Below are 25,499 nucleotides of genomic sequence, written 5' to 3'. Positions count from 1 at the left end.
CCGTGTGGGGACACATAAATTGTGAAGTCTGGTAGCCACAATAGGTTCTAGAGTGTTTCAACTAAGCATAGAACCGGAGTGACTAATTGCAAGGAACCTTGTTTGTCCAGGGAACGCTGATTCATTGGATCTAATGGTTTGGCAACGCACCTATTTCAATAACACTTGTACCAGAAATGTTTCTCAGGTCCAAGACAGTGAGTTGAGCCAGAGCAATCTTTCACTGCATGCACGTGAAAGAAACAGATGCAAAACTGTCTCTAGCGTGTTGGTCAGATTCAGAAAAAATGTGAATCCAGGTGAGCACTGCAATGCCTGACTGGTAGAAATAGTGCCTGCTTTTTAAAACATAAAAAAAAATGTCAAGATGTAGAGTGGCACCTGCTTTGCACATGGGAATCAAATGCAAATTCCTGCTCTGAATGAATATTCTAAGCAACATTATCAGTTGACCTGAAAAATAAAGAAACTGAGGTTTTAGCCATTACCTCGGAAACTCCAACATCTCATAAATATTCCACACCTAATGTAATTCTTTCCTTACTTCCTCCTTTCTCTTCTCTCCCCATTCAAATGGGAGAGCTATGGAAACAGACTGTTCTGAGCTATTTGTATCTGTATGTTGTCACTTGTGACAATACATTATGTACTGATACAAGGACACACAAGTATATGAAATCAATAAAAAAAATGCCTGGCCCAGTAAGAGTCAAAGCGCTCTTCTAAGCGGCTTCAGGGCTCACTCCTCCTGTATCAGCATACTAAGAAAAAAATTAGCTGTTAGAGCTTTACAACTGAAAACACACTGGTTTTTCCACATGGCCAGTTGTATTTTAGACTCAACTGCATCACCCCTCATCTCAGGAGCCCAAATGAGTTATTCATTAACTCTCTGATATGTTTCAGTCACTGCCCAAAATGTGAAGTAGTTTGTAGAACAAAGACAGGACTTAACGGTCACACTAGTGGGAGCAAGTGCTGGTGTTTGGTTTTCAGGGTTTGGCTTGTTTGTTTGTTTTTTAGATTAAAAAGTGAATGTTCATTTTTCCAGGTCCATGGAAAAGAGGTCCAACAGAAAGCATTGGAAAACTACTGCACTACAGTAATTAAATACATTGTTCTAAAACTAGGTGTGTAAGCTGAACCTTACTTAGTTAATCAGCCCTTGCTCCTGAGAGTGTTGTTTCCTTTCCTTCCCCAGCATATGCCTTTCTTGATCATGATTTTGGGGAGAAAGTTCACTGCCTTCCCTTTCTACTGACCACTGAGTATGAACCACCAAGGGCACCGAGAGTCTGACTATTAACGTCAGAAAGCATCTGATCTTCAATTACCTATCTCATCTCTCTGAGCAGTTAAGGGCATTGCTCCATTTATAATGAAAACTGCTGGCTGACTGTCTATAAGCACTTTTAAAATCTCAGCTAGATCTTCAGTCTTGGGTGATGAAAACCACAGAGGTGGGTGGGAAAATGTTAAAATACGCAGTACCTTGCACTGAGGGTATCTGAGTCCTCAGGAAAGCACTGGTGAATTCCCTTCTACACAGGAACGCATCTTTATTGTGCTTTGATAAATACTATGCATTTAAGGCCCACAGTGGGATGGTGAGCTAGCCAGGTATCTCCCCTTTCCATCCCCATTTTGTTCTGGAAGCTCAGAAGTTCCTAAAAGAATTAACATACACACATTAACCTCTTCACCTTCCCAGAGACCGAGTGGCAAGAGCAGCAGTCCTTTTGGCCAACTTGCTTCCAAGCTCCTCAAGGCGCTGCTGATCCTGATGATGTGTGTGCAGAACACATGGCCACAATGGAATTTGGAGTGTGGCAGGGATCCCTAATATGCTGCTTTAACATTAGCAGTGTAAGTACTCCACGTGCCAGCCAACTCTCGGTACAAACCCACTGGGCTCACTGCAAGCTCAGAGATACTGGAAGATCCACTGTGCAGCCCTTCAGCCTGTAAGGAGAGGCTGTACTGGAAATGGGAGCATCGGGAAAACTGTGATTCAGCCATAAAACATGGTCAAGGTTGCACAGCAGCTCTGAATCAAAGGTAGCAAACACTATTATTCACTGTCTATCAGATTGGCTCTGTCTGCTTTTGGGGCTGCAGCAATTAGTTAAGGTCCAACTCTCTGGTTGACCAAGAGTTTCTGAAAGCTTACATCACAGCATCCTCTTTCCAAAAATACTTATTGGGTTTAGGGGTGGTGCAAAACCTGACAGGATTCAGAAGAGAAACGAAGCCATTTCCTGTTCTGCAAGCGAAAATAGAATATAGAAGGTGTATGTGGCAGGAAATGGAGGAAAAAAGAGGTGTTAACAACTTAATGTCATTATTTGCAATAATGATTCTGCAATTTGCTTTCAAAAACTAGTTGCATTTATATTTATCTTCTTCAAAACAAAATACTAAATCAGAACATCTACATACAGAATCTGAAAGCCAAATAGTTCCATGCCAAAATGTGAAAAGGGGTTTGCCCAAGCTCACATAAAATCAGCACCAGAGTTAAAAATGAAACTCTGAAGTTCCTAGCTCTTGTGCCTAACTTCAGATGGCCAAACTTATCTTTTCAAACAGCAAAAAGGAATGCAATAATTTGCACATAGTCTGGGGTTTTGAGCTACACTGGATGATACCTGCAATAGAGTAGTAATCCAGTACAAAAAACAATGCCACCTGAAGAAATGAACAAGATTGCTAGTGATTATAAGCTTTCCTTTGGAGTTTTTAAAGGGATTGTTCATCTTTGTACTATAAACCTAGTAGGTCAGATTTCTTTCTGAAATTTCAGTCAGTGAAGTTACAGCAGTGGTGAGTTTACTCCAAACTCCCCCTCTACTAATCAGTTGTCCTACAAGGATACTGAAAAGTTATCAGAACTGCAGCATTAACATCTCAGCAACAGTAACATCTTCTGCCAGGACACAGACATAACAAGTGCACACAAACTACACTGAAAGAATCAAGTCCCACTGCTCCATTTGGACAGCGAGCCAACGTAGGACTGCCAAGGTCATTCTCCTCTACAAGTGCTTTATCTATCCGTGAGTTCTTCTCCTCTGAGGCTAATTGCTCTGTTCAATTCAATATATTGAAGTATCCAGTAATCCATTAAAAAATGAAAACATTCTCCACCATTCATTGAAAACAGTGTATTTCCTAAGGTTTCTTCTGTGGTTGTCCTGTACGCCACGGCACTGCTCTGCTCTAGCCCAGGACATACAGCACTATCACAGCTAATGGGGATGGGCGAGGGGAAGGTCTGGTTTCTGCTTGCCAAACAAAGGAGACCTCTGTGACTGGTTTTGAGTCCAGACAAGCTTATGGAGGGAGTCTCTCCCAAGGATCATCTCAGAACACACTGGATCATTTATTTTTCGTCCACTGTGACAAGCTTAAACAAATCCAGATGCTTAACCTACATTTTCAGGCACCTCTATTTCTTACAAAACAGAATTGAGGAAACTCAAAGTACAGTTCTTACAGTAAAAGGGCTTCCATATAATGCTCATTTATTAAACAATCAAAATTAAGCATTCACTTAACTGATGTGCTTTACAATCGCTGCTTTAACCTGGACTATATAGAAGAAACTAGACACATGAAGAGCCACATTCTGTGTACAATTATGCCTATGTTAGCTGTAAACTCAACTTAAACCATCAGCAAATGGAGTTATAGTTGCTTTGTTCCACCAAGCAGCATAAAGGAGACAGACACTGAATATGAAAGAGATAGAATTCAGCTGAAGTACTAAAATGCTCTATCAGCGTCGGTGAGACTCCCTTTCCTCTTGTGGATTACATCTTTTTTTCTACTGTCATTTAAAAGAAATAACTGGTAGACTTTAGGCACATGATGACAAATACCTGTTTGCTTATTTAAATCCAGACCCCTTGGGCAGAAATTAAAAGTTGCCAGCTTTCAATGGCAGCTTAGAAATAGTTTAAAAAGCTGTGACTTTGTTGATGTTGGCCACAATTCTCAGTTAACACTATGCTTCTTTAAGTTAGATGCAACTTCCCGTCAAACAGCACTTTAACCCACACATCTAATTTTACCTCATGATGGGAGATCATGACGCAGTTAGCTGTTCCTCCTCCCTCAGTGAAAACACTTTTGGCCATACAAAATTATCCAAGCTAGGAAAACTCTTGCTGCTTCATCATATTTCTATAGTCTGTCAGCACACCACTCATGAATGCTTGTAGAAAGTATGACAGAAGCTATACATGCACTGGAGAAACACGTACATTGATGAAAAGATCTATCCATGACATGCTGACACATTACCTCAACGCTCCTTGTCCAGATCTCACCTTTGGGGGTATAGCATTAGGTGACTGAGCTTGTTCTGGGTTTCATAGTGAGGACTTCAGTCTTTATAAACTCAATTTATTTTTTTCCATTTTATTGGACTTAATAAAAGCATACAAGGCAGAACTCAGATAATAATTAGTAAGTTAATATAAAGCACGGGAAATTCTATATGACTTGTGTAATTATGACCGTATATCAATAAAACTGGTGCTTATGTGAAAAATTTGAATCTTTAGTGCCTATAACATCCCAGACCTGATGCAAGCTCTCTATGGAGACAAGCCAGACTGGGAGTCATAGTGGCCATCCAAGCAGAAGCCAAGAAGGTGTTCTTGCAGAAGCACTGTTAGATGCTGGCATCCAGTTCAAAGGATATATTCAACGAAACAGAAAACTTAACTTTCATTTCACTAAGTACTTTAGCTTACTACGCTTGATCAAGAAAAGTGCGTAGATCATATTTTTATAGCATCCAAATTAAATGAGTTCATTGCTCTTTAAAGACTCTTTGCTTTTGTTTGTCATTGATCATTGGCATTCAGCAAAGCTATTCTATAAATAAAACGCTTCAACAGCTTAAAATAGCGTCAATTACAGTTTTTCACTTTAAATTTCCTATTATATAAAAGCATATGTTTATCTAGCAAGTCTTACCTCCAGAAGTCCATCTTCTGGTAGATCGGTGCAGTGGACAGCATTCTGAATCTTGTTTTTCCCAAAGACAGCACGCAGAGTTCCAGGTCGGAGATAACGGGCTATTTCCTATTGAACACAAGAAAATCAAAACATCTTGTGAACTACATGGTGCAGCAGAATCTTATAACGCAAAACATTATTGTGATGTACTAGCATATGTGGTGCAGCAGAAAAGAAAATGAAGAGGCTAATTCCAGTTTGAACTGCACAGGGGCAACTGCTGACAAGCCAAGATCAAAACGGTGAAAACAATCTGCGTGAAACTGGGCCAGTTGAGCCAGGTTAGGTGGAATGTAGGATTCTCCCACATTACAGATACTCCTTCCTAGCATTTTTATTACTGTAGTTAACTTGTGTTAACAATTTTGCAGCTCACAAGCACAGAATGTTCTAGTACTTAGTGAACAGACACCAGCACAGAGCCTTGTAGACTGCCTCCATGAACAATGAACTCTCTTCCTCAGAACCTTGTATTTGTGACAATGAACTACTGAGCAGCATCTCAGCCATCCAATGCTGCTGTGCTTCTGTGACTACTGCCAGTATAGTTTTCAGCTAAGGAAAGATGTCATCTTTGGTTTGATCCTTCTCGGTATAATTCCAGACTCTTCACATCTCACTCTGTTCTTTGTATTTGACATTTCAATCCTCCATCTATAATACCAAACTTCTCCTTGGCCTCCGAGAGTACATTTGGTTATTATAGTAGACACCGCTCAGATCTTGAGACAACAATCCTCTCCCATCTCTGCTATGGTGAATTTCCCCTCTTATACCTCACAGGACTGCCTTCATTGGCTCTTACCCCCATTACACTCCTTCTTTCAAGGTATACTGCAACCCTGCTGTACTTCTCTGCACTATCACCTTGCAGACCTACCTTTTGACCCTTTTTCTGTGCCAACTATGCCAAACCTTGTTGACCTGTCCTCCCAGCATTTAATTAGAGTGTAATCACTTTGGAATTAGCTAGCACAGTTTTACTGTGCCCCTCCCAGGTGTTTGCTTTGGTGTCACAGCTGGTGGTTCCTGCCCCTACAGCCAAATCACCAGACTGGATTGTCCAAGCAATCCTTAACTTTTTGTGTCAAGTGGGTTCAAAGCAACTTCAGTAATGGCTCCTGGCTGACCTAGAAATCTGTGTACAGATGAGAACCACCTGCATGATGCACACTTTCTTCTGGGAAGGCAGTTGAATGAGTCCCACCAGAACTCAGAAGAGCGTATCTACCAGTACTCTTCAGCCACTTTCTAATTTCTTTCACTTGTCACATCTCATTCCTAAACTAAGACAACTGGACTTTAAGAGCAAGATTTTCTTTAAGTGCAGAAAGCCCTAGATATTTTCCTGCAATGACAATTAATAATTCTGGTAACCTATTACCTAATAAATCTAGCTCTGTTTCCTATGCTGACCTGCTACACACCTGAAAGACAAACTGCTTTAACACTTGAAGTGTGTCTAACATGGTAGGAAAGTTTCAGCTCTCCACTGCTACTGTATGTATGTTACTGGTTATTCAAGACTTGAATACAGATGCCAGGGATATTTCAGTAAGATACTCTTGACATCAAGCAAATTCTTTTTTAAAGGTTCAGAGTTTGATACTAAAAAACAAATAAATAAACAAAAAACCTCCTTATGCTCCTCACTAAAACTCTGCAATGAGAAAATCTGCTAGAGAAATGGATGCCACATTCCGGTTAACTGTAGCTATGTAACACTTAAATCAAGCCTCTCTTGAAACAACTACTGACTCCAGTAAGAACTAACATGTCAGGAAGCTGGCAATAAGCTTGGGAATATTAGAAAAAAATGTTTGCGGCCAAGGAACCTTTGGAAATACTTTAGTAAAAGATAGCTTAGATCTCAAAAGCTAAACAGAACACAAAACACCTAACTTTATCTCCTATCTATCAAACTCTTTGGCTGAAACTGTTCCGTCCTCCCACAGGTCCAAAAATGATGCTTTTTAAGAAACTCTCAAGTTTTTCCTCCATCCTCAACAAACCCATTTTTGCTTTTTTTTTTTTCTCCTTTAAAAGCAGCTATGGTCATTTGATTTACCATTTACCCGTAGCTCTCATTTCTACTTCACACCAGAAGACTTGGTTTTTGTTCTTCACTCGGACTCAGCTCACCCTCACCAGGGCTGGCAAAAGCTCCTGCTTTTGCAATATATGACCTCCTCTTCTTCCTCCAATTTTTCTACACAGGTTATGACACATTCTCCTGCCACCCCTCTCCCCCTCTGAAATTCATGAGCCTTCCTGCACAAACAGGGACTGATTCTGTTCCATCTGGCATTGCAGTAGATCAGAAGGAGACAAAGGTAGGTGCTGCAGCTCTTTACATTGTTAGCATTTGATTAATAAGAATCTAAATAAACCTTTCTGGTCATCAGTTAACAAGCAGAACAAGAGGTAGGACTTCCTCCATTTACATTTACACAGCCAAAAGAGGAAAACAAGCATCAATTCCAAAGTGCTATTAATCTATCTCTTATAACACCACTGAGAAACCTCCAGGGAACAAGGTAACAGTAAAGGATGGGGATACAAACAGCTGTACGAGGCCCACATACAGCTGTCTGTGTATATATGGTTGGAAATCTTGGGAATGTTTCAGAGAGGTGGGAAGAAAGTTCCTTACAGAATTTAGTCCTCATAGCACATCTTAATATACACTCTTCAGCTCTATGACAGGATGCTTTTATTTATAGTGCCTTATTTGCAACAACACAGAGAGACAAATATAATAGTTGTGGGCTTTTTTCTATGATTTTTTTTTTTTCTTTTTAACCATTTTTTATGAGCTTGCTCCTGAGCCTAGTTTTAGGAATATGTTTTGCATAGTCGTTTTCAAAAACTTTCTCGAAGGAGCTAAGGCAATGGCTTCAAGTTGTGCCAGGGGAAGTTTAGATTAGATATCAGGAAGGATTTCTTCATGGAGAGGGTGGTCAGGCATTGGAACAGGCTGCCCAGGGAGGTGGTGGAGTCAGTATCCCTGGAGGTATTTGAGATGTGTGGACATGATGTTTAGGGATATGGTTTAGCAGTAGGCTTGTAGTGTTAGGTGGATGGTTAGACTTGATGATCTTGAAAGTCTTTTCTAACCTAAATGTTTATATGATTCTGTGAGGGTAGGATGACAGAGGAGTTAAGAGCAACTACAGCTGTTCTACCATATGCCTAAGAGAGGAAGAACATGTGTGTGCACGAACTTCATGCATGGGTGCAAATGAGAATGCTACAAACTCACATCTCCCATGAAAAGTACACTATTGCTGCAGCAAGCCAATCCAGGAATGCTAGGCTCCATCCTCTTGCATCTCATGCAGCAGGCTATTTCATCACACCTTACAGACTGGGCTTTGATCTATAGCCAGCCCTTAGAAGAGCCTTATCCTCTCACACAAGCTAGAAACGCATATATTTCATGTTTCTGTTTAACTTTGCCCTATGAAAATACTGCTTGTATGAAATACTTAGCAAATTCAAAAATCAATTTTTATATGAGTGGAAGAAAAAAGATTACCAGTAATACTGGTAATGTGTCAAAATCAGACTGAAAAATCATAAACATTCTTCATGAGCAAAACTCATGAACGACTTTTCCTTCAAACAACTGATTTTTCATGTGCTGGAGAGAAAGTTATTATTTGGAATGTTAAAACATATTCCAGCCCAAACTGCAGATTTCAAGTAAATTAGCCAGATTTGTTTTTTTTTTTTTTAAAGCATCTGCTTTATTTGGATGTCTAGAAGGGCAGAAAGGTCACTGTTCTTAAACATTTCTGCATGCTTTATTATTGTTTAAATAGCATTCAAGCTAAAACCAAAGCTGCAGCCACTGGCCCTGTGTAGCAACCCTCTCCTCCTTCCTCACGGGGAAACCACACAAACTCTGAATGTATCAAAAGCAAGCACAGGAACTTTTATAGCCCAGAACCGTGTTCCACTTAAACATCAGCTGGAACAAGGGAACCTTGACAATCTGTTGCTAGTTCTGTTGAGTGAAGCAAAATAGAAGTAAGAGAGCTCATGAGCCAGCCCTCACCTACCACAGTGCGCTACCAGAGCAGGTTCATTCTTTTAGGTTTGCTTTCAGGTCAGCAGCATTTAGAGGACTTCTTGTGTTGCAAGAAACCCTGCACAGTCCCCTCTAAGCCCCAGCAAAACATCTTGTTTGCCTTCTCCATCTGAGCCCTGACTGCGCATTGGCTCCTTGCTCTTCTCAGCATTCCTCATTCATCACTCTTTCTAAAGGCTTTGTGATGACCTGGTCTCCCACTTTGTAGTCGAGAAGCTTCTTCCTTCTCTGCTTTTCCACGCTCAGCTGCTGTCATGAAAGAGATGGCCTGCGAGGGTGCTGTATGATTCAGAAGGCAGCAGCCAGACCCAGGCAAATAAAATAGGTGCTTTTCTCCTTCTACTCACCAGCTATGCCTTTTTCAAGAGAACAGAACTCATATTAACAAGGAAGAAAGTAAATTCCAGTACTTGCAGTGGAATTTGTCTGATCTAACTTTAGTCATCCAAAAACTGATGGCTACTGAGCGTCCTCTGTACTGAACGAAGGGTGATAAGCCCTTTCAGAAAAGGATTCCTTTGCAGCACAGCAATTTGCAAGGCAGGTATGATAACTGTCTTTCTCTTCCTATCAACACAACTCTTCAGTTGGCTCTCATCTGGGGAGATTTCTAGCACCAGTCACACACTGCAGGTTGCAGCAGGGAGCTGCAGAGAACAGTCATTCTGACACAAAAAGTAAAATGATAAAAAAGCTGCACAGCCTCTGCTATGCGGAATGCAATACTAGACAAGTGTTTCCTGTAACGCCTATTCAGGTGAAGAAATACCAGAACACTACTGTTAGAGAGGGAACAACTTCACTTGATCAGACTGAGAAATCCTTCCCAGAAGCATCCAAAGACAATGGCTAAGCTGTCAAAAATCACATTTGTGTTCACAGATGACCTTGTGCATGATAGCACAAGGGCTAGCTTGCTTCAGCTTGCTTTGTATGCTTTCTTTGCAGCCCACACTTCCTCCAAACTCTAGCCAACCATTTTGATCAAGGTGTTTTCCCCATCACCACTTCAGCTCTGATCTGGTCAACGTTCCCCAGTTTCACACAATGAGCCACCTTATACTCAACGTCAGTCACAGCAGATGAACGTGACGTCTTTGTGTTCCTTCATCAATCTGAGGACTGTTTAACACACCAAATGCACTGCTGAGCCTTCAACCTACATTACTGAGAGAAAAATCTAAAGAAGATGGTACTGTCACCACTGTGAAGTCTTTAACTGAGTAAGAAACCATTTCTCCCTGAAAGTTGGGGCCCTTCTGTTGACAAGTACTTCAGAGACTTCCTAAATACAAAACAAGGTCAATGTTAAAAAGAATGCAGCAGGTTTCCTTCAGCTTTCATTTCACAAAGCTATCCAGAACAGAAGTCTCTTGTTGACAAAGTGATACATTTTCTTTCCTTTGTCCACGGGAGCTGCAGCAATGTCATGTACGTATATGGACTCAAAGGCCTTACACACACATCCAAAGGAGTCAATGCAATCAGAAACTCTTTTGTATATTCTGCATATCATAAAAAAGAAGTTAAACCAAAACAATCCTTTCCAAACACACATACACACACCTCTCACGTTTTAATCTTTATCAAAAAATGAACTGATATACAGATCTTCAAGAACCTGGAAAGGCTACACAGAAATTCTTTATAAAATTTAGCATAACATTCTGTTGTCTGAGCACTGCACATATGACCTACATATCCAAACCGTCTTCTCCTGATTGATGATAAAATATTTACATTCCCAGTTACTTACTGATGTCATAATTAATTGAGCCACATCTGAGTGCATACAGTTACGTCTTTAAAACAGTGTGGTTGTAAAGGTTTGTTCAGCAAACTCAGTGATCAGAGCGAGGGAACAGCAACGTTTTCAGCTGCAAGGCTATACAAAATGCGTCAGAGGCTTGTCTCCCAAAATCAAATAGTTTTGCAATGGTAGCAGCAAGTAATCAAATCACAGTTTATTTTGTTACAAAAGCCCACTCTAGCCTGAGTAAAAAAAAAAAATCCATCTGCTCTTCTGTTTACTTTAAAGTCAGCCTACCTCTGAGCTAAGCACTCTGCAGCCCAGTATCTTCTGGAATTTTTGTTAACAGCCCTAAAATTACGTTCTATACTTCAGTGCTGGCAGGATTTTCTTAAGCTCACAAGTCTGTAGAAGTTGTTATACTGTCTGCTTCTCACCCTGCATCCCCTGAGGCACTTTTGCTCTCTCTACTTCACTCCCACACATTCCCTAGGGAGCCTCCTCACTGGCGGCCCAAAGGTGCTGCACCAACTCTCCACAGACTTCTCTGTGGGCAGCAAACGCGGCACATTTGCCAGCCTGAGATAGCATTTTTGCTGGTCTTGGCAATTCTGATTGATGTATGAGCAATTCTAATGATAACCGCCCTGCTCAAATTTATTTACTGTCGTATTTATGTGCGTATCTCATACAGTTCATGGGCTGAATTTAGATAACTCCAAAGTGTGGCTTCTTACTCTTAAGTGTAAACTAGATTTGATGATGTTTTGAGGATAACTGACGTACCAAATGTTAGTTGGCCACAAATTAGGAATAAAGATAAAATACCTAGCTATCTTGCTGTACTGCTGGAGTGAGTAACATATTTACATTACTTGACAAGTTGGAAAAAGAATTTAACAACTAAAAAGCAACTAACCCCACAAGACATCAGAAAATATAGTATAACTGTAAACTGGATTATTAGTTACTTTAAGTTTTACAGATGAAATATTGGTCCTACTGATCCTTTTCCACCACCTTCAATGCATCCAGAATTTCATCCATTTGTTAATTCACATGTAAAACCAGGATAAAAAAGTACTAGGCTGAAGAGGACATTTTAGGTTATTAATCCATATTAGCAAAATAAACAGAAAGTCTACAGTGAAAGTCACTGTGAAATTGCAAGATGTTATTTTTAGCCTGCAGATATCTTGGCTAAGTTTCTCCCCCTAAGAATGAGAATAATTGTAAATTACCTTTTTTTTTTCCAGAAGTTATAGAGACAGAATTTTACATTTGCAGAAGCAGTCCATATATCTGAACTTCACGCTTTGCAAATCAGAGAAAACTGCTTCTGAGCTTCTACCAAGATTTCCCAACTTGAACCATCCACTTCAACAGAACATGCAGACCCTTCTCACTTGGAAATTAGCAACAGAGAGTGATTTCCCTTCCCATGCTGTGCCCTGAAGCCTCTCCGGGCCAACATCCAGCTTTTCCTTGGAGGCAGTAGTGCTGCCATCTCTTCCCACACAGTTGTGAACAGCCCTGTCCAGATGGAAGAATTGCTCATTATTTTGCGTTACAGCATTTTTTAAAGCCTCCGCTGCATTCAGGACTAGTTGAACTACTGAGAGTTCCCATACATACCAAGACAAAGTTCCTGGTCTGAAAACCCCACCGTATGAACAGGCACAAAGAAGAACAGAAAAGATGAGGAAAATGGAATAGGAAGACAAAGAGACAGTAATTTCCTAGGAGCACAAAGAAATACTTCACAAGCATCATAAGCTCAAAGTCTAGTCATTAGCTCAGATGTTCCCAATCCAGTTCCTCAACTATTCTCTCCTTGATTTAATGCTCCTTTAATTGCAGTGTAACACACTGATAATAAGTCACAGTCTGCAAAACCCAGACCACGCCAGGTCACCAAGGGGAAATTGAGAGCTACCATGGGAATACTGCATTGTTGAGTTGGAAGGGACCTTGAGAGATCATCTAATCCAACTGCCTGGCCAATTTCAGGGTTACCAAAAGTTAAAGCATATCACTGAGAACATTATTCATAATGCCTCTTGAACACTGACAGGCAAAGGGCATCCACCACATGTGTAGGAAGGTGTTCCAGTGTTTGACCACACTAAGAGTAAAAAAAAAAAATCTTTTCTGACACCCAGTCTAACCCTCCCCCGGCACAGCTCCATGCTGTCCCTATCTTGTCATCAATGACCAAGAGCAGAGCCCAGCACCTACCCCTGCTTCCCCTCCTCAGGGAGATGCAGAGAACAAGGGCTTCCTCTTCTCCAGACTGGGCAACTTGAGGGCCCTCAGCCTCTCCATGCCTTCCAGCCCTGTTACCAGCTTGTGGCCTTCCAATGGATGCTTTCAAGCACCTTAACATCCTTTTTATATTGTGAAGCCCAAAATATACACAATATTCAAGGTGAGGCTGCACTGATACTAAATATAGTGGGAGAATCACCTCTTTTGACTGGCTGGGTGTGCTCTCTTTAATGTGTCTCAAAACGTGGTTTGTCCAGAAAGGTGTTGTGAGAGACAGTATAAAAACCTTGCTAAAATCCAGGAAGACTACACGCTGTGCCTTTCTTTCATCCACCAAGCAGGTGACCTTGTCATAGGAGATTGAATTACTAAGGCAAGACTTTTCCTTCATGAGCCCACATGGACGAGATCTGATATCAGCTTCGTTCTTCAAATGCCTTTCAGCAGCACCTAAAACAATCTACTCCACAACTTTTCCAAGGACTGGGGTTAGACTAACAGGACTGTAATCTTTCCTGGGTCTTCCTTTGTGCCCTTCTGGTAGATCAGCATCCTCCATGGGCTTCCAAGACAATCAGTAAATTGCTGAAAGGGGTCTAGCTCTAACATCCTCCCAGAAGGATGAGAGCAACTGATTCAGTGATTTCTCCTAATTGCCTGTAGAATAACTCCTCAGTGTAGGTGATCCATAGACACCCACAACAACATCTGCTTTGCCATCCATCCCCCTAATTCTTATCCAGAGGTTCTCTACTGAATCATCCATCCCCCTAATTCTTATCCAGAGGTTCTCTACTGAATCATCCCTAACAGCAATGACAGTACAATCTAAACTATCCCTTACATACAGTGAAACACCTCTACTTTATTTGCCCTGCTCATGCCTTCTGGACAAGTCTTCCAGCTCTCCAATCATGGGACTCATTGCACTAAGTCTCGTTAATTCCAATTATATCAGAGCTCTGGAAAAGGACCAGAGCTTCCAGTTTGTCTTATCAGTTCTTCTTACTGCATGAGTTGGTAAATAAGCATTTTTGATGTGCTCCTGAACCCTCATTGCTCCCTGGAGCAGCACAAATGCTCCTACTAGCCTTGCCACCCTCAGATGGTACTGTACCATCCCAAGGCTTAGCTTCAGTGTTCCTAACAGTATCCTACTCCTCCTCCATCAATCCCAGTTCAAAGCCCTCTCAATTAGTCCTGCCAAGTTACAAGCCAAGAAACAGTCCCCATCAAGATGAGTGGATCTTGTACCTAAATGATCCAAACCCAGGGGAGGCAGTAAACTCTTCTGAAAAGAGAGTCTGATCTGCAGATGGGAGCCTCTATTTCCTTCAGGAGGGAGTCACCTCTGCATATAACTTGCTGTTGTTTCTTCACAGCACTGGTCTTGATGTTGCACTTGCTACGGGGTATTGGTTCATCTGACCTTGGTGGGAGAACATGGATGGACTCCTCCTATCTTTTCACATCTCTTGTCTACCATACCAAGAGCCTAATGGCTATCCTGTACACATGAGGAACTGCTGCTCACCCATCTTCCACCCCTAACTCATTCTACCCCTTTGAACAGTAGAAAGGGTGCAGAGAAAGGGAAATCTTCTAGATAGGGATATTCTAGAGAAATTGCATGTGCACATCAGATGCATGCCGTCACACTGTAAACGAAAGAAGCTGCTAAAAATTCTGCTCAGGTGGCCCTGCAGTAGAACAGAAGGAGTCAGCCTAAACCAAACAGACCAGCAAACAGCACCCTAAATTATTCAGGTTCTCAGTATTTGAATTACTCATTTTATATCCCGTTTTTTTAAATATCTTTTTTTAAGCTAATAACACCCAGAGATGGTAAGACCAGTGCTAAAGATTGAAAACTCTAACTGCAGCTGTTTTCAAAGCTGTCAGCAATTGCAGAGAGAAGAATTTAAAGAAAAGTAATAGAAACAAAATAAAAAATCCATCATCAGAAAAGTCAATCCAGACTTCTTTCTGCTACAGAGGGGAGTGCTGAGACCACAGATTTACTTTTGCCCACTTTAAAGCCATTACAATGCAGCTTGAGCAAAAAGTAAGATCAGATATGCTCTGGGCACAGCATGTACACCTTGCATTAATCTCATGGCATACAAAGCACCTATGAAATTTCAGTCCATATACACCTTGTTGAAATGTATAGTCTAAGGATATGACCTATGCCACTTACAAAGCCAAACAATCCATTTTAGGGGAAATCCACCTGAGAACCTGATAGATCTCCTTCTAGCAGTGATCAGTCTCCTACAGATCAATTTATTTTGTGTACTCTAAGACCAATTTATCACCAAGAGTACATAAAATACACTATGACCTGCAGCTCTTTTTCTGTTTGGTTATGATTAGCTCTACCACCTATTTATTAACCAAGCAGAGCTTGAATAAGCAGTCCTCTGGGATAAGAGGTTTATAGACCTGGTCATCCTGTCCATCTGTCTATTCCAACAGATCTTAAAGGAAGAAAGAAAAAGTCGTGCAAATCCAGGAACTGTCTGCTCATCAGCTGCCAACTGAAAGACATGAAATCTTTTGGGACAGTTGCAGCCAACTTCAGGATACAGAAGCTCACACCACTATCATGGTAGTATGGAAAAGTAAGGGCACTACTGCCCTTTTCCCGCATGTTTATAACTTTCCTCTGTTGTACATTTTCAACAAGCACCTCTGTGCACTGACTAATTGCCTTAAACAGTGCTCCGGAAAAAACCCTTGCAGCCTGGCAAAGTTCCAGCTTGGTATATTGTTTTCTTACATTGTTTTTTTACTGGAGATAAAATTCATATTACTTCATAAATTGAAGTATACATAACAAGAGTACAAAACTACAGTGTTCCAACCTTCAGTTGGGAAGAGTTCAAGGGAAGGACAAGCCTATCTACAATCAACAAATACCTGAATCAGGCATGTAGGGAAATGCTTTGAACCTATTCAAATCAAAGATTCTGCAAAAACGCAAGGTCACTGTGACCAGGATGTATATCTGTTCTACACTAAGAAACCAGAGAAGGAGAATAAAGTTGTTCAATGCATAACAATATCATAATCTTTCCCAGACAGAGTGACGTCAGCATTTCCCATATCTTCTGAAAACACCGCTCCCTTTTTCCAAGAAAGGACTGAGGTCATATGGAATTTTATTTTTTACTACAGTCCCTCTTTTCAGGGATTAGCTTTCATATATTCAAAAATATTGCTGTTCACTGTAAAAGAATGATTTGCTGCCTACTATAACCAAATAGAACACAAGGGAAACAAAGAAAACAATAGCTTAGACTGAAAGTAACCCAGAACCAAACACGTTTTCAAGAAGGCTCTTACCTTGTGTTTTTATGGACTGAATATTTCACTGAATATATTCGCAGAAACCTCAGGAGCTAGGACAGAAACTATCACAGAGTATTTCAAGGGCAGAAGTAAAAAAAAAAAAAAAAGAATGGCAATCACCAAAGAAAGTGGATCTCTCCTGACTGCAAGGAGACTATTGCCTGGGAATTCTGATGGCTACATTTGTATCTTATTGGCAAAGACTGTATATTCACAAGGGGAAAGAATATTCTCATTTTTTTAATAAAGTATTAAAACCCTCCCATTGGCAAGGTAAATCACATTTTAACCCTGTCTAGCAGGGAGAAACAAGCCCTGCAGAGAATCCGGTAGGTCACCTTTGATCAGCCCACCTGTGATAGAAGTACATTGTGTATTAGAAGTACATTGTGTATTTGTCTGCATCAGGCTGGTGTCACACGATCATCTGGCATGTTAAAAGCCTACCTCTTTTTCTACAGTAGTGAGAAACATCTCTCCCTAATTCATCTAAGATATGCAAGAAGATAGAGAGAATTAAGATACAGTATTTTGAAATGTATTAGCTAGCTTTTTTCTTAAAGAAAAAAACAAAAAACAAGTAAATGCTAAATGAAACTAGGTAAGACAAGCATTTTTAAAAAGTTACTTGTTTTCATAAATAATATATGATCTATCTAGATTACATAGCTCGCTCCAAAAGTAATGCCTCCTATTTATTTCCATGGAAACTACAACAGATACAAAGAGCACAGTAACACTATTTGACAGAGCAAGTTCTCAGCTACAAAACGCTATTTTTTTTTAACATAGTCACCACCATTAGCTGTGCATTTTCACCAGCAATGAACAAGAGCCTGCATGCTAGACTCATCAAAATCTGCCCCAGTGGAGGTGACCCACTGTTTCACAGCTGCTATTACAGCATCATGGCTAGGAAAGTGTTGCCCACACAGTCAGTCCATCTTTCACTGGTCCAAACCAGTGAGAAGACACCAAAGGCAGACTATATGGTGGGCGTGGTAGGACAGTCCAGCCAAGATTGGCAATGTGCTTCACTGTCTTCAGTGGTGTTGGGCTTGGCGATATCATGTTGCAGGAGAAAGGTTGTCTTCTTCTCTGGCCTGACTCTGGAAGATCAAGCTTAGTCAGCATTGCAATGTGACAGCCAGAGATGATCGTCCAAGTTCCAGGAAACCAGCAAGATCACTCCTTTCCTATCCCAAAAGACAGTGCACATCACTTTACCTGTTCAGGGCTATGTCTTGAACTTTTTATTTGGTAGGAAATTCACATGTCGCCACTCCATGGACTGCCATTGACTCCAGCTTGTAGTGGTCACACCACATCTCATCACCAGTAATGATGCGATCCAGGAAACTGTCACCTTCAGCCTCATGTTGGTTCAATACGTCCTGACAGTGTTTTGTCTGTTCCTGTGTGAGAATGTGGGGGAGCCACCTGGTGCAAACTTTGTGATAATCCAACATTGCCACCATGGTTTCCAACACACTGAAGACGACATTCAGCTCTGTACACAGTTCCCGGGTCATAATCCATTGATTTGCACCTGATTGAGACACACTTCATTTTGTGGCATAACAGCTGTGCATGGTCTTCCAGAACATGGCTTATATTTCACACTGCTGTTGCCACTGCTGAAACACACCACCCACTGCCTCACTGTGCTCACATGCACTGTTTGGTTTCTATAAACATTCAGCAAGCATCAATGACCATCAGTGGGTGCCATTTTTACTTCAAGGAGGAATTCAGTTCCACATCTTTGCTTCATACACACTTTCATGTTAGATGCCATTTTGTCAGACTGCTCCTCTACTGCCATCTGTCACATGGCAACAATATGTAATGAGATATTGGTGGGAAGGTCCAACCTCTACTGCCATACCACTAACATCTGCCTCTGAAACTGTGGGCCAATGTCATAAAATCAGAGGCATTACTTTCAGAGCAGCCTTGGTATATACTAAATCCATAACATCACTCTTTCAAACACAGCATACACTGAAAGTTTGATGAGACTCTAAACAGGAAAATAAAGTACAAACAGGACACGGAAACATTAATTTCCTAAAAAAGACCTCCAGATGGGAAGTTAGAATCAAAATCCCTCACAATTAAAAAAATCCACATCCTAAAGGCTGAGTAGACAAATTTATATAACTCACAGCATTTATAAGAACCGTGTGTTCATCACAGAAGCTTAAAATACCTTATTTTTAATAACACCCACCTATTACTTTGAGACACACACAGTCTGAGTGCAAAGGGAGCTTTTACAATCCCTGAGACAATCTTTAAGACTTCCTTCACACCTACTGATAGATACAATTAGTCTTCGTGATTTCAGATCAGCCTGAATGTCTTTACATTCATCTGTGAAGCATCTGCAGAGCTGAAAGGTACAAAGTTCTTACACAAGAAATGACATTTTCTTAAAAGTAAATATTCTAAGTATGGTTTAATTCTTCATAAAAATGGTTAAGCCTAAGATGTATTGTAAGGAAAAGTCTGGAAAACCTAGCTTCAGCATTCTTTAGCATGTTACGTATACAGGGGCATAGCTAGGAATTCTCTGTGGCAGCACAGCAAGTCAATGAAGATGGAACTGAACTTGGCAAGGGATTCTACAGGCACATACATCAGAAGATACAGGCCAAAGAGAGCATACCTCCTCTGCTAAATGGCAAAGGAGAAGTAGCTACAACAGATACAAAGAAGGCTGAGGTACTCAGTGAATTCTTTGCCTCAGTCTTCACTGGCAGCCAGGATTCTCGCATCCTGGAAATTCACATCCCTGAACCTGAACCTCTCGGTGGGAACTGGGGGAGCAAAGTCCCCCCACTGCAAGGGCAGAGCAAGTCTCACGAGATTGAACGTGCACAAGTCCATTGTGACAGATGACATGCATCCCAGGGTCCTAAGGGAGCTGGCTGATGTGGTTGCTGAGCTGCTCTCCATTATATTTGAAAAGTTGTGGCTGTCAGGCGAAGTCCCCAGGGACTGGAAAATGGGAAACATCACTCCCATTTACAAGAAAGGGAAGGAGGACTTTGGGAACTACAGGCCGGTGAGCCTCACTTCTGTGCCTAGGAAGATCATGGAACAAATCCTCCTGAAAGACATATTAAGGCACATGAGGGCCAAGCAGGTGATCTGAGACAGCCAGCATAGCTTCACCAAGGGAGGGTCCTGCCTGACCAATCTGGAGGCCTGCTATGATGGAGTAATGGCACCAGTGGACAAAGGGAAGGCAACTGATGTCATCTACCTAGACTTCTGCAAGGTCTTTGACATTGTCCCCCATCACATCCTTATCTCCAAATTGGAAAGATAAGGATTTGAAGAGTGGACTATTTGGTGCATAAGGAATTGGTTGGAAGGTCGCAACCAGAAGGTTGTGGTCAACGGACCTATGTCCAGGTGGAGGCCAGTAATGAGCAGTGTACCCCAGGGGTTCATCTCAGGTCTGGTATTCTTTAACCCTCTAACATCTAATGACATAGATGATGGCACTGAGTGCACCCTCAGCAAGTTTGCAGATGACACCAAGCTGAGTGGTGCAGTTGACAGAGCAGAAGGAAGGGATGCCATCCAGAGGACCTTGATAAACTCAAAAGCTGGGCCCTTGTGAACCTAATGAGCTTCAACAAAGCAAAGTGCAAGGTTTTGCCCTTGAGTTGAGGTAATCCCAGATAGGTATACAAACTGGGAGATGAACTCCTTGAGAGTTCTATGAAGATCAACAACCAATGCTGTTAATGCCTTGTGGCATATCCCTGTTCTCCTTCAGTCTCCTTCAGTCTCTGGTCTCATGCTCAGCTTCCTCCTCTTGCTAAATGCAAATCATTTATTCCAGCCTGGGACCAGGCATAAGGAGCCCAGTGCAAAGTCTGACATAAAGGAAATACAGGGGTGCAGATGGAAACCCTGAGGCTTCTAAAGCTGATGCTCTTTTCTAGGAGGGCATACAGAACCTTTGATAAAAATGTTTGTAACTTCCTCTAAGTGTCCAGAAATTGCAGTTAAGAAGTGGTCTTTGTCATCACCGGATACTAAAACATCATAGTGATAGGCAGCAAAGGAAACTGAAAAAAATTGCTACATTTGTTAAATTGACTTTGTTGGCAACTGATAAATAAAATAAAATGTTGCAGCAACCATAAACAACATGCAAACATACTCTACTTTCAGTTCTCTCCCAAAAGTCCCACGACCTTCTCTCCAGTGGATGAGACTCCCCCCAAATCATGCCTCTGTGGTGGTAGTGGGCTTGATATCAAACCAGGCAATACCTTTTATTATCTACTATTATTATCTATTTTACCAAATGACTGCAATTTGTGATGACTAAAACTAAGTCCAGCAACCTCCCATCTAGGATTTATTTAGGCAGAAAATGTCACACTGATGACACTGTCAAGTCTGGTAGCTCTGGAGCATCAAATAAGGAGAGGCAGATGAAAGTTTTGTTCAAACTGTAACCTTGCCAACATGGCTAAATCACACTGGATTAAAGGCAGAGCTCAGTGTTGAGGGCTTTCAGCATTTAGCCTCCTGATGATGATTGCCAATCATGACTAATAACAGCAATTTTCAGCATGTATGCATTTACTCATCAAGAATCTACGTGTGCCTACAAACTCCTTTTCCACATGACACTGAATGGCCATCATATGACAGTGACCTCTGGGCAACAAGTAACATAAAAAGCAGCATCTGAAAGCAAAACACTCTACCATGACTCCTAGTTTTCTGATTTCTGTTCTGATTTCCCCACAAAGACATATTTCAGTGAGGCTAAAGCCCCCCTCCCTATCAGGGGACATTCCGTCACCTATTAAAGGTGACTTTGAGAAGTCAGTATATAATAAACAGAGCTCAGTCGTCTCAAAAATGTAACCAGATTGCACATCCCTGCAACTGTAAAACATATATACACATGATAAAGCCAGGTATCAGGGAGCTGGCAGACCTTTGTGATACCTATCCAGAAGCAAGAGGAACACGTCAGGAAAACTTACTCTGAACACTGTACTCATGCCTGTAAAAATTTTTAAATCAGATTCTTAATTCTCAGCCGCTCCTAGGGCTACACACAGCTTTGAACAGAAGAATAATTATAACATTTATGTATCAGCCTGGTTTCCAGTAAAACCAGTGCAGACTCCATCCATTTTAAACAAAGGAAAGCAAACCACTGCTAAAGATGTGGGGTTTGACATCCACAGAGCCACAGGACCTGAATAATAACAAGCTGTAAAGCTTCTGGAGATCAGTGTCATACCATGGACCAACATATATGGCATAGTCTAAAGCGGTGGGAGCTTATAGCTACAGTCACATTACAGCTATGGACCATTAGCATACAGCAGTCTCAACGCTTCCTTTCTTCTAGACAGTGTCTTAATAGGCCCCCTGCTCCCCCTGAAGGTAGAAGCCCTAAGCTTCCTGAGACTTGGAGCTATATGAACCAGCAGTGTCATCTCAGCAAAAGCACCACAGGGAACAATCTCCCTCTGTAGCCTCTTTCTCAGTCAAAAATTATCAACTAGCAGGCCTCAGCACTGTCTGTATCACATTTTCATTAGATCTGCAGAGGTTGACGGGGAAATTAAAAACTGAAAGGACAGAGTCAGATGACTGACCCTGGATAACATCTAAGCAATTCAATCATGTCTTTCCCACTGCAGGCTTAGACAGCAGGATATCGTAACTCCTATTGATCTGTTTGCTACTCTAGCTGATAATGGTCTGGTGCTGAATGAAAAATTTTATTATTATTACATGACTCAGGCTCTCTGAGCAGCCAGTTTATGATACGAAAGTCTTCATCTGAGAATTAGATTAATAAATCCTATTTCTCTTGAGACACATCGTGAATTTGATTGCCAACACTCTGACCAAGGCTCACCAGGCTACAGTGAGATCCACATTGAAACAGCTCTGAAGGTATTACCAGAACACACATACTAGGCAGCATGAAAATAACCTTTATATTTCTTTATACTTTCCTCTAAACTAGTTTTATTTGTTGCAATAAAAATTATTGTGGTCCTAATACACAACTGAACATAAACATTTTTTGGCCTTGCATGTAGATCATTTTCAGTGCTAGATATTCACAGGAGAGCTATAAAAATTCAAATCTTACAGCAACAGCACTCTGGCTCACATTGTTATCCCTGTTTAACTGATGTGATAACTGAGGCAGAAACATATTGAACCTTTTGTCCAAGGTCACACAGTGAGGTCAGGAACGGAGCTAAAGCAGACTCCCACTCTTCCAGTTCATTGCTTTGCTTTAAACCATCTAATCTCTCTTTCAGCTCTGTCACTGATGCAAAAACACAAAAGACTACTAATACGCTGTTACACTTAAAATTGCAAATCCCCAATGTAAAAAGAATGCAGGTTAGGATCAAAACCAAGTACATGAAAATCCCCGAGTGGGTCCAGCCCACTGGACGCAGAAGTATTGCGCCACATCCCATCACGTTAATAATATTTCAAAGCAGAATGTACTTGAGTCACTTTTAGCATACTGCCACTCCTAACTAAAAGGTCTTACGATTACTAAAAATTATGCAATCAGCCAGGAGCATGTAGTTTACACAGACTCCTTCAATCACGTGTTATAACCAACCTTTTCATTTGTGTATGAAGGAAGTTCAGAAGAAAGGCAAGAACAAAAAAAAGCAATAGATCTAATTTCTACAGTATTTTTCAAGTGGTTTATGAATAGAAAGTAATCACCTCAACAATTCCATGACAAAACATTATGAGCAGCTGTTTCAACACAAGATGATGTGAAATGAAAGCTATAGTTTCAGATCTAAGTATTAGCAAAAGGCTTCTAAGTGCTTCAGAGGCCAAAAAACCCCAAAACACCAATCAGTTGAAACATCTGTGCCACCAGACTCAAGCAATGATGGAATCCCTAGACCATTTATCCCCTGCTCTGAAGCTGAGTTTTTCATTGCTAACCTTTACTTCCTGATCCATGTGAGACAACAGACACCTAAAGGCCCTTCACTCTTCACAGCAGACCCACCCACATTCTCTTTCCTGCCCTCAACTCAGTGTGGAATAATTTTCAGGTTTTTTCCTACTGCACTTAAACAAGAGCTTTCTTGATAAGGCACACTGTGCTGCATTTACCCCCACCAAGCACCATCAGTTCTCAAGAAGAAACATAAAACTTATTTTCTATTTAACTTTGGTTGCAGTTAGAAACTCTTATTTCCAAGTGAGAAAGTGAGACTTGATTTCTCAAGTCCTCTTACCTGCTTTCTAGATTAGCTACCTTTTTGCTACAGGTGTATTTTTTTTCCCCCCTCAACTTCAGAACCACGCTAGTAGAAACAGTTAGATAACAGCATCCAGCATGAGATACATGGTTTCATAATCTACTTAACAAGATTTGATAATGTGGCATGATTTTGAAAATGGGCTTTATTGATTCAGAAACCATGGAAAATCTGTGGAACTGAAAGTCATTACAGAAATCCCATTCCCGCTCAGAATTCAAATATCTAAATAGAAGCGTTCATAGGATCTTGGTATCTCATACCTCCTCACTTTTGGTCTTAGGAGAGACTGGGGCTTCCTTGGGAAGCTAAAGACTGGTGTGGAATTCTGAGAACTTTTTTTTGAACAATACCTGATAACTTTGTAAAGAGCAGTATTTTCAAGATAGGCATAAGGATGATCTACTAGCTTTTTATAGGGTTGCTGAAACCATATGTAAAACATGAATACTTATTTATGATAGCAGATGTGGAGAGAGCCTTCCATTTCTATGCCTTACATACCAACTACCGAGGCTTTCCAGGAAAGAGAGGATCAAGGTGCAAAGGGATGTCAAGAGCAAGCTACATGATCAGTCTGAGGTCTGGCTGCAAAAATGGCTAAGCTAGAGGCCTACAATCCGAAGATGAGACAACCACCACAGCTGATCTGAGCGTACAGAGAGGCCTCAGGTGAGACCACCAAAACCAGAAAAAATCTGGCTGCACTGCAGAAGGGTAATCTACGTATGATTGAAGACGCTGACAGTTCACCAAGAGTGCAACAACCCAGACAACTACTCATCAGCAATCTGCCAGCATAAAACGAGAACGCAGGAAGCAGCGGGATCTGCAGAAAAGCATTTCTCATTGTCCATTCACCACCCAGCAGGGACACACACACCAAGATCGTGCAGCGTGTGACAGTGATCCCTTCAATCAAGTCAGGGATGGTAATTTTGAGAGTAAGAATGGCTAACACAGCTCCTTACAGACAAATATCTTTACTCAACTTTCCAGATTTCATAGGTTGGTCATATTTTCTCTTACAAAGAAGCTCAGAACAGGTTTTTGGTTAGTGGTCTTCCCCACTACCACAAGAGAGGTTTTAATAAAGTATTTATAAGCTGTTTAATAACGAAGGATATTTTTGGCAGAGAGCCTTACTGACCTGTGGTGCTAACAAAATATTACCCAGTTGTAGAAAATAGCACAAATTTCCATTTCATTTTTAGCATTGTACACTTGGTATAAATTGCTAGCTTGTTAAAGTCTAATGTTCAAAATGGAACAACTCTGATTCTTTTTTCAGCCTTAATCAGAGACTTGGACAAAAACAGAACCTATTTCTAATCAACACCTTGCCTTGATTTTGCAAAATGTGTATCGTGTCTCTTTGGATGCCTTTTACAAAAGAAGCGTGCCCCCATCATCTCCCTGCAAAACCAAGAACAGACTTAGAAGGCTGCTGGCATTCAGATCCAGTTGCAATGCATGACGTGCCAAAGGGTGATTATTACATTTGCTACGTATCTGAGATATAATTCACAGCACACTGTGACGAGAACAATTCATTATGTAAGTCAAATTCCAGTTCCTTTACTAACTTTAAAACAAGACTTCGCTTTGAAAGTAACCACTGTAATCTCAGTAGCACTAAATGGAAAATACTTTACAGGAGCCAGAATGACTCAGATATATTCTGTACTATAGCTAC

General features: G+C 41.0%; 1 protein-coding gene across 2 annotated transcripts in view; it reads right to left on the bottom strand.

Annotated features, from left to right (window-relative positions):
- NME7 (NME/NM23 family member 7) overlaps positions 1-25,499 on the bottom strand; it is a 90,545-nt gene that overhangs the window by 11,692 nt on the left and 53,354 nt on the right. For both annotated transcript variants that reach the window (XM_021399413.1, XM_021399423.1), the window contains one exon: positions 4,987-5,094. In XM_021399413.1, the coding sequence (XP_021255088.1) occupies positions 4,987-5,094 (108 nt within the window). The remainder of the gene's footprint in view (positions 1-4,986; positions 5,095-25,499) is intronic.

Source organism: Numida meleagris, chromosome 1 (assembly GCF_002078875.1).
Source record: "Numida meleagris isolate 19003 breed g44 Domestic line chromosome 1, NumMel1.0, whole genome shotgun sequence".
NCBI lineage: Eukaryota > Metazoa > Chordata > Aves > Galliformes > Numididae > Numida > Numida meleagris.
The sequence above is the reverse complement of the archived record's forward strand: the minus strand, read 5'-3'. Positions and strand labels throughout refer to the sequence as shown.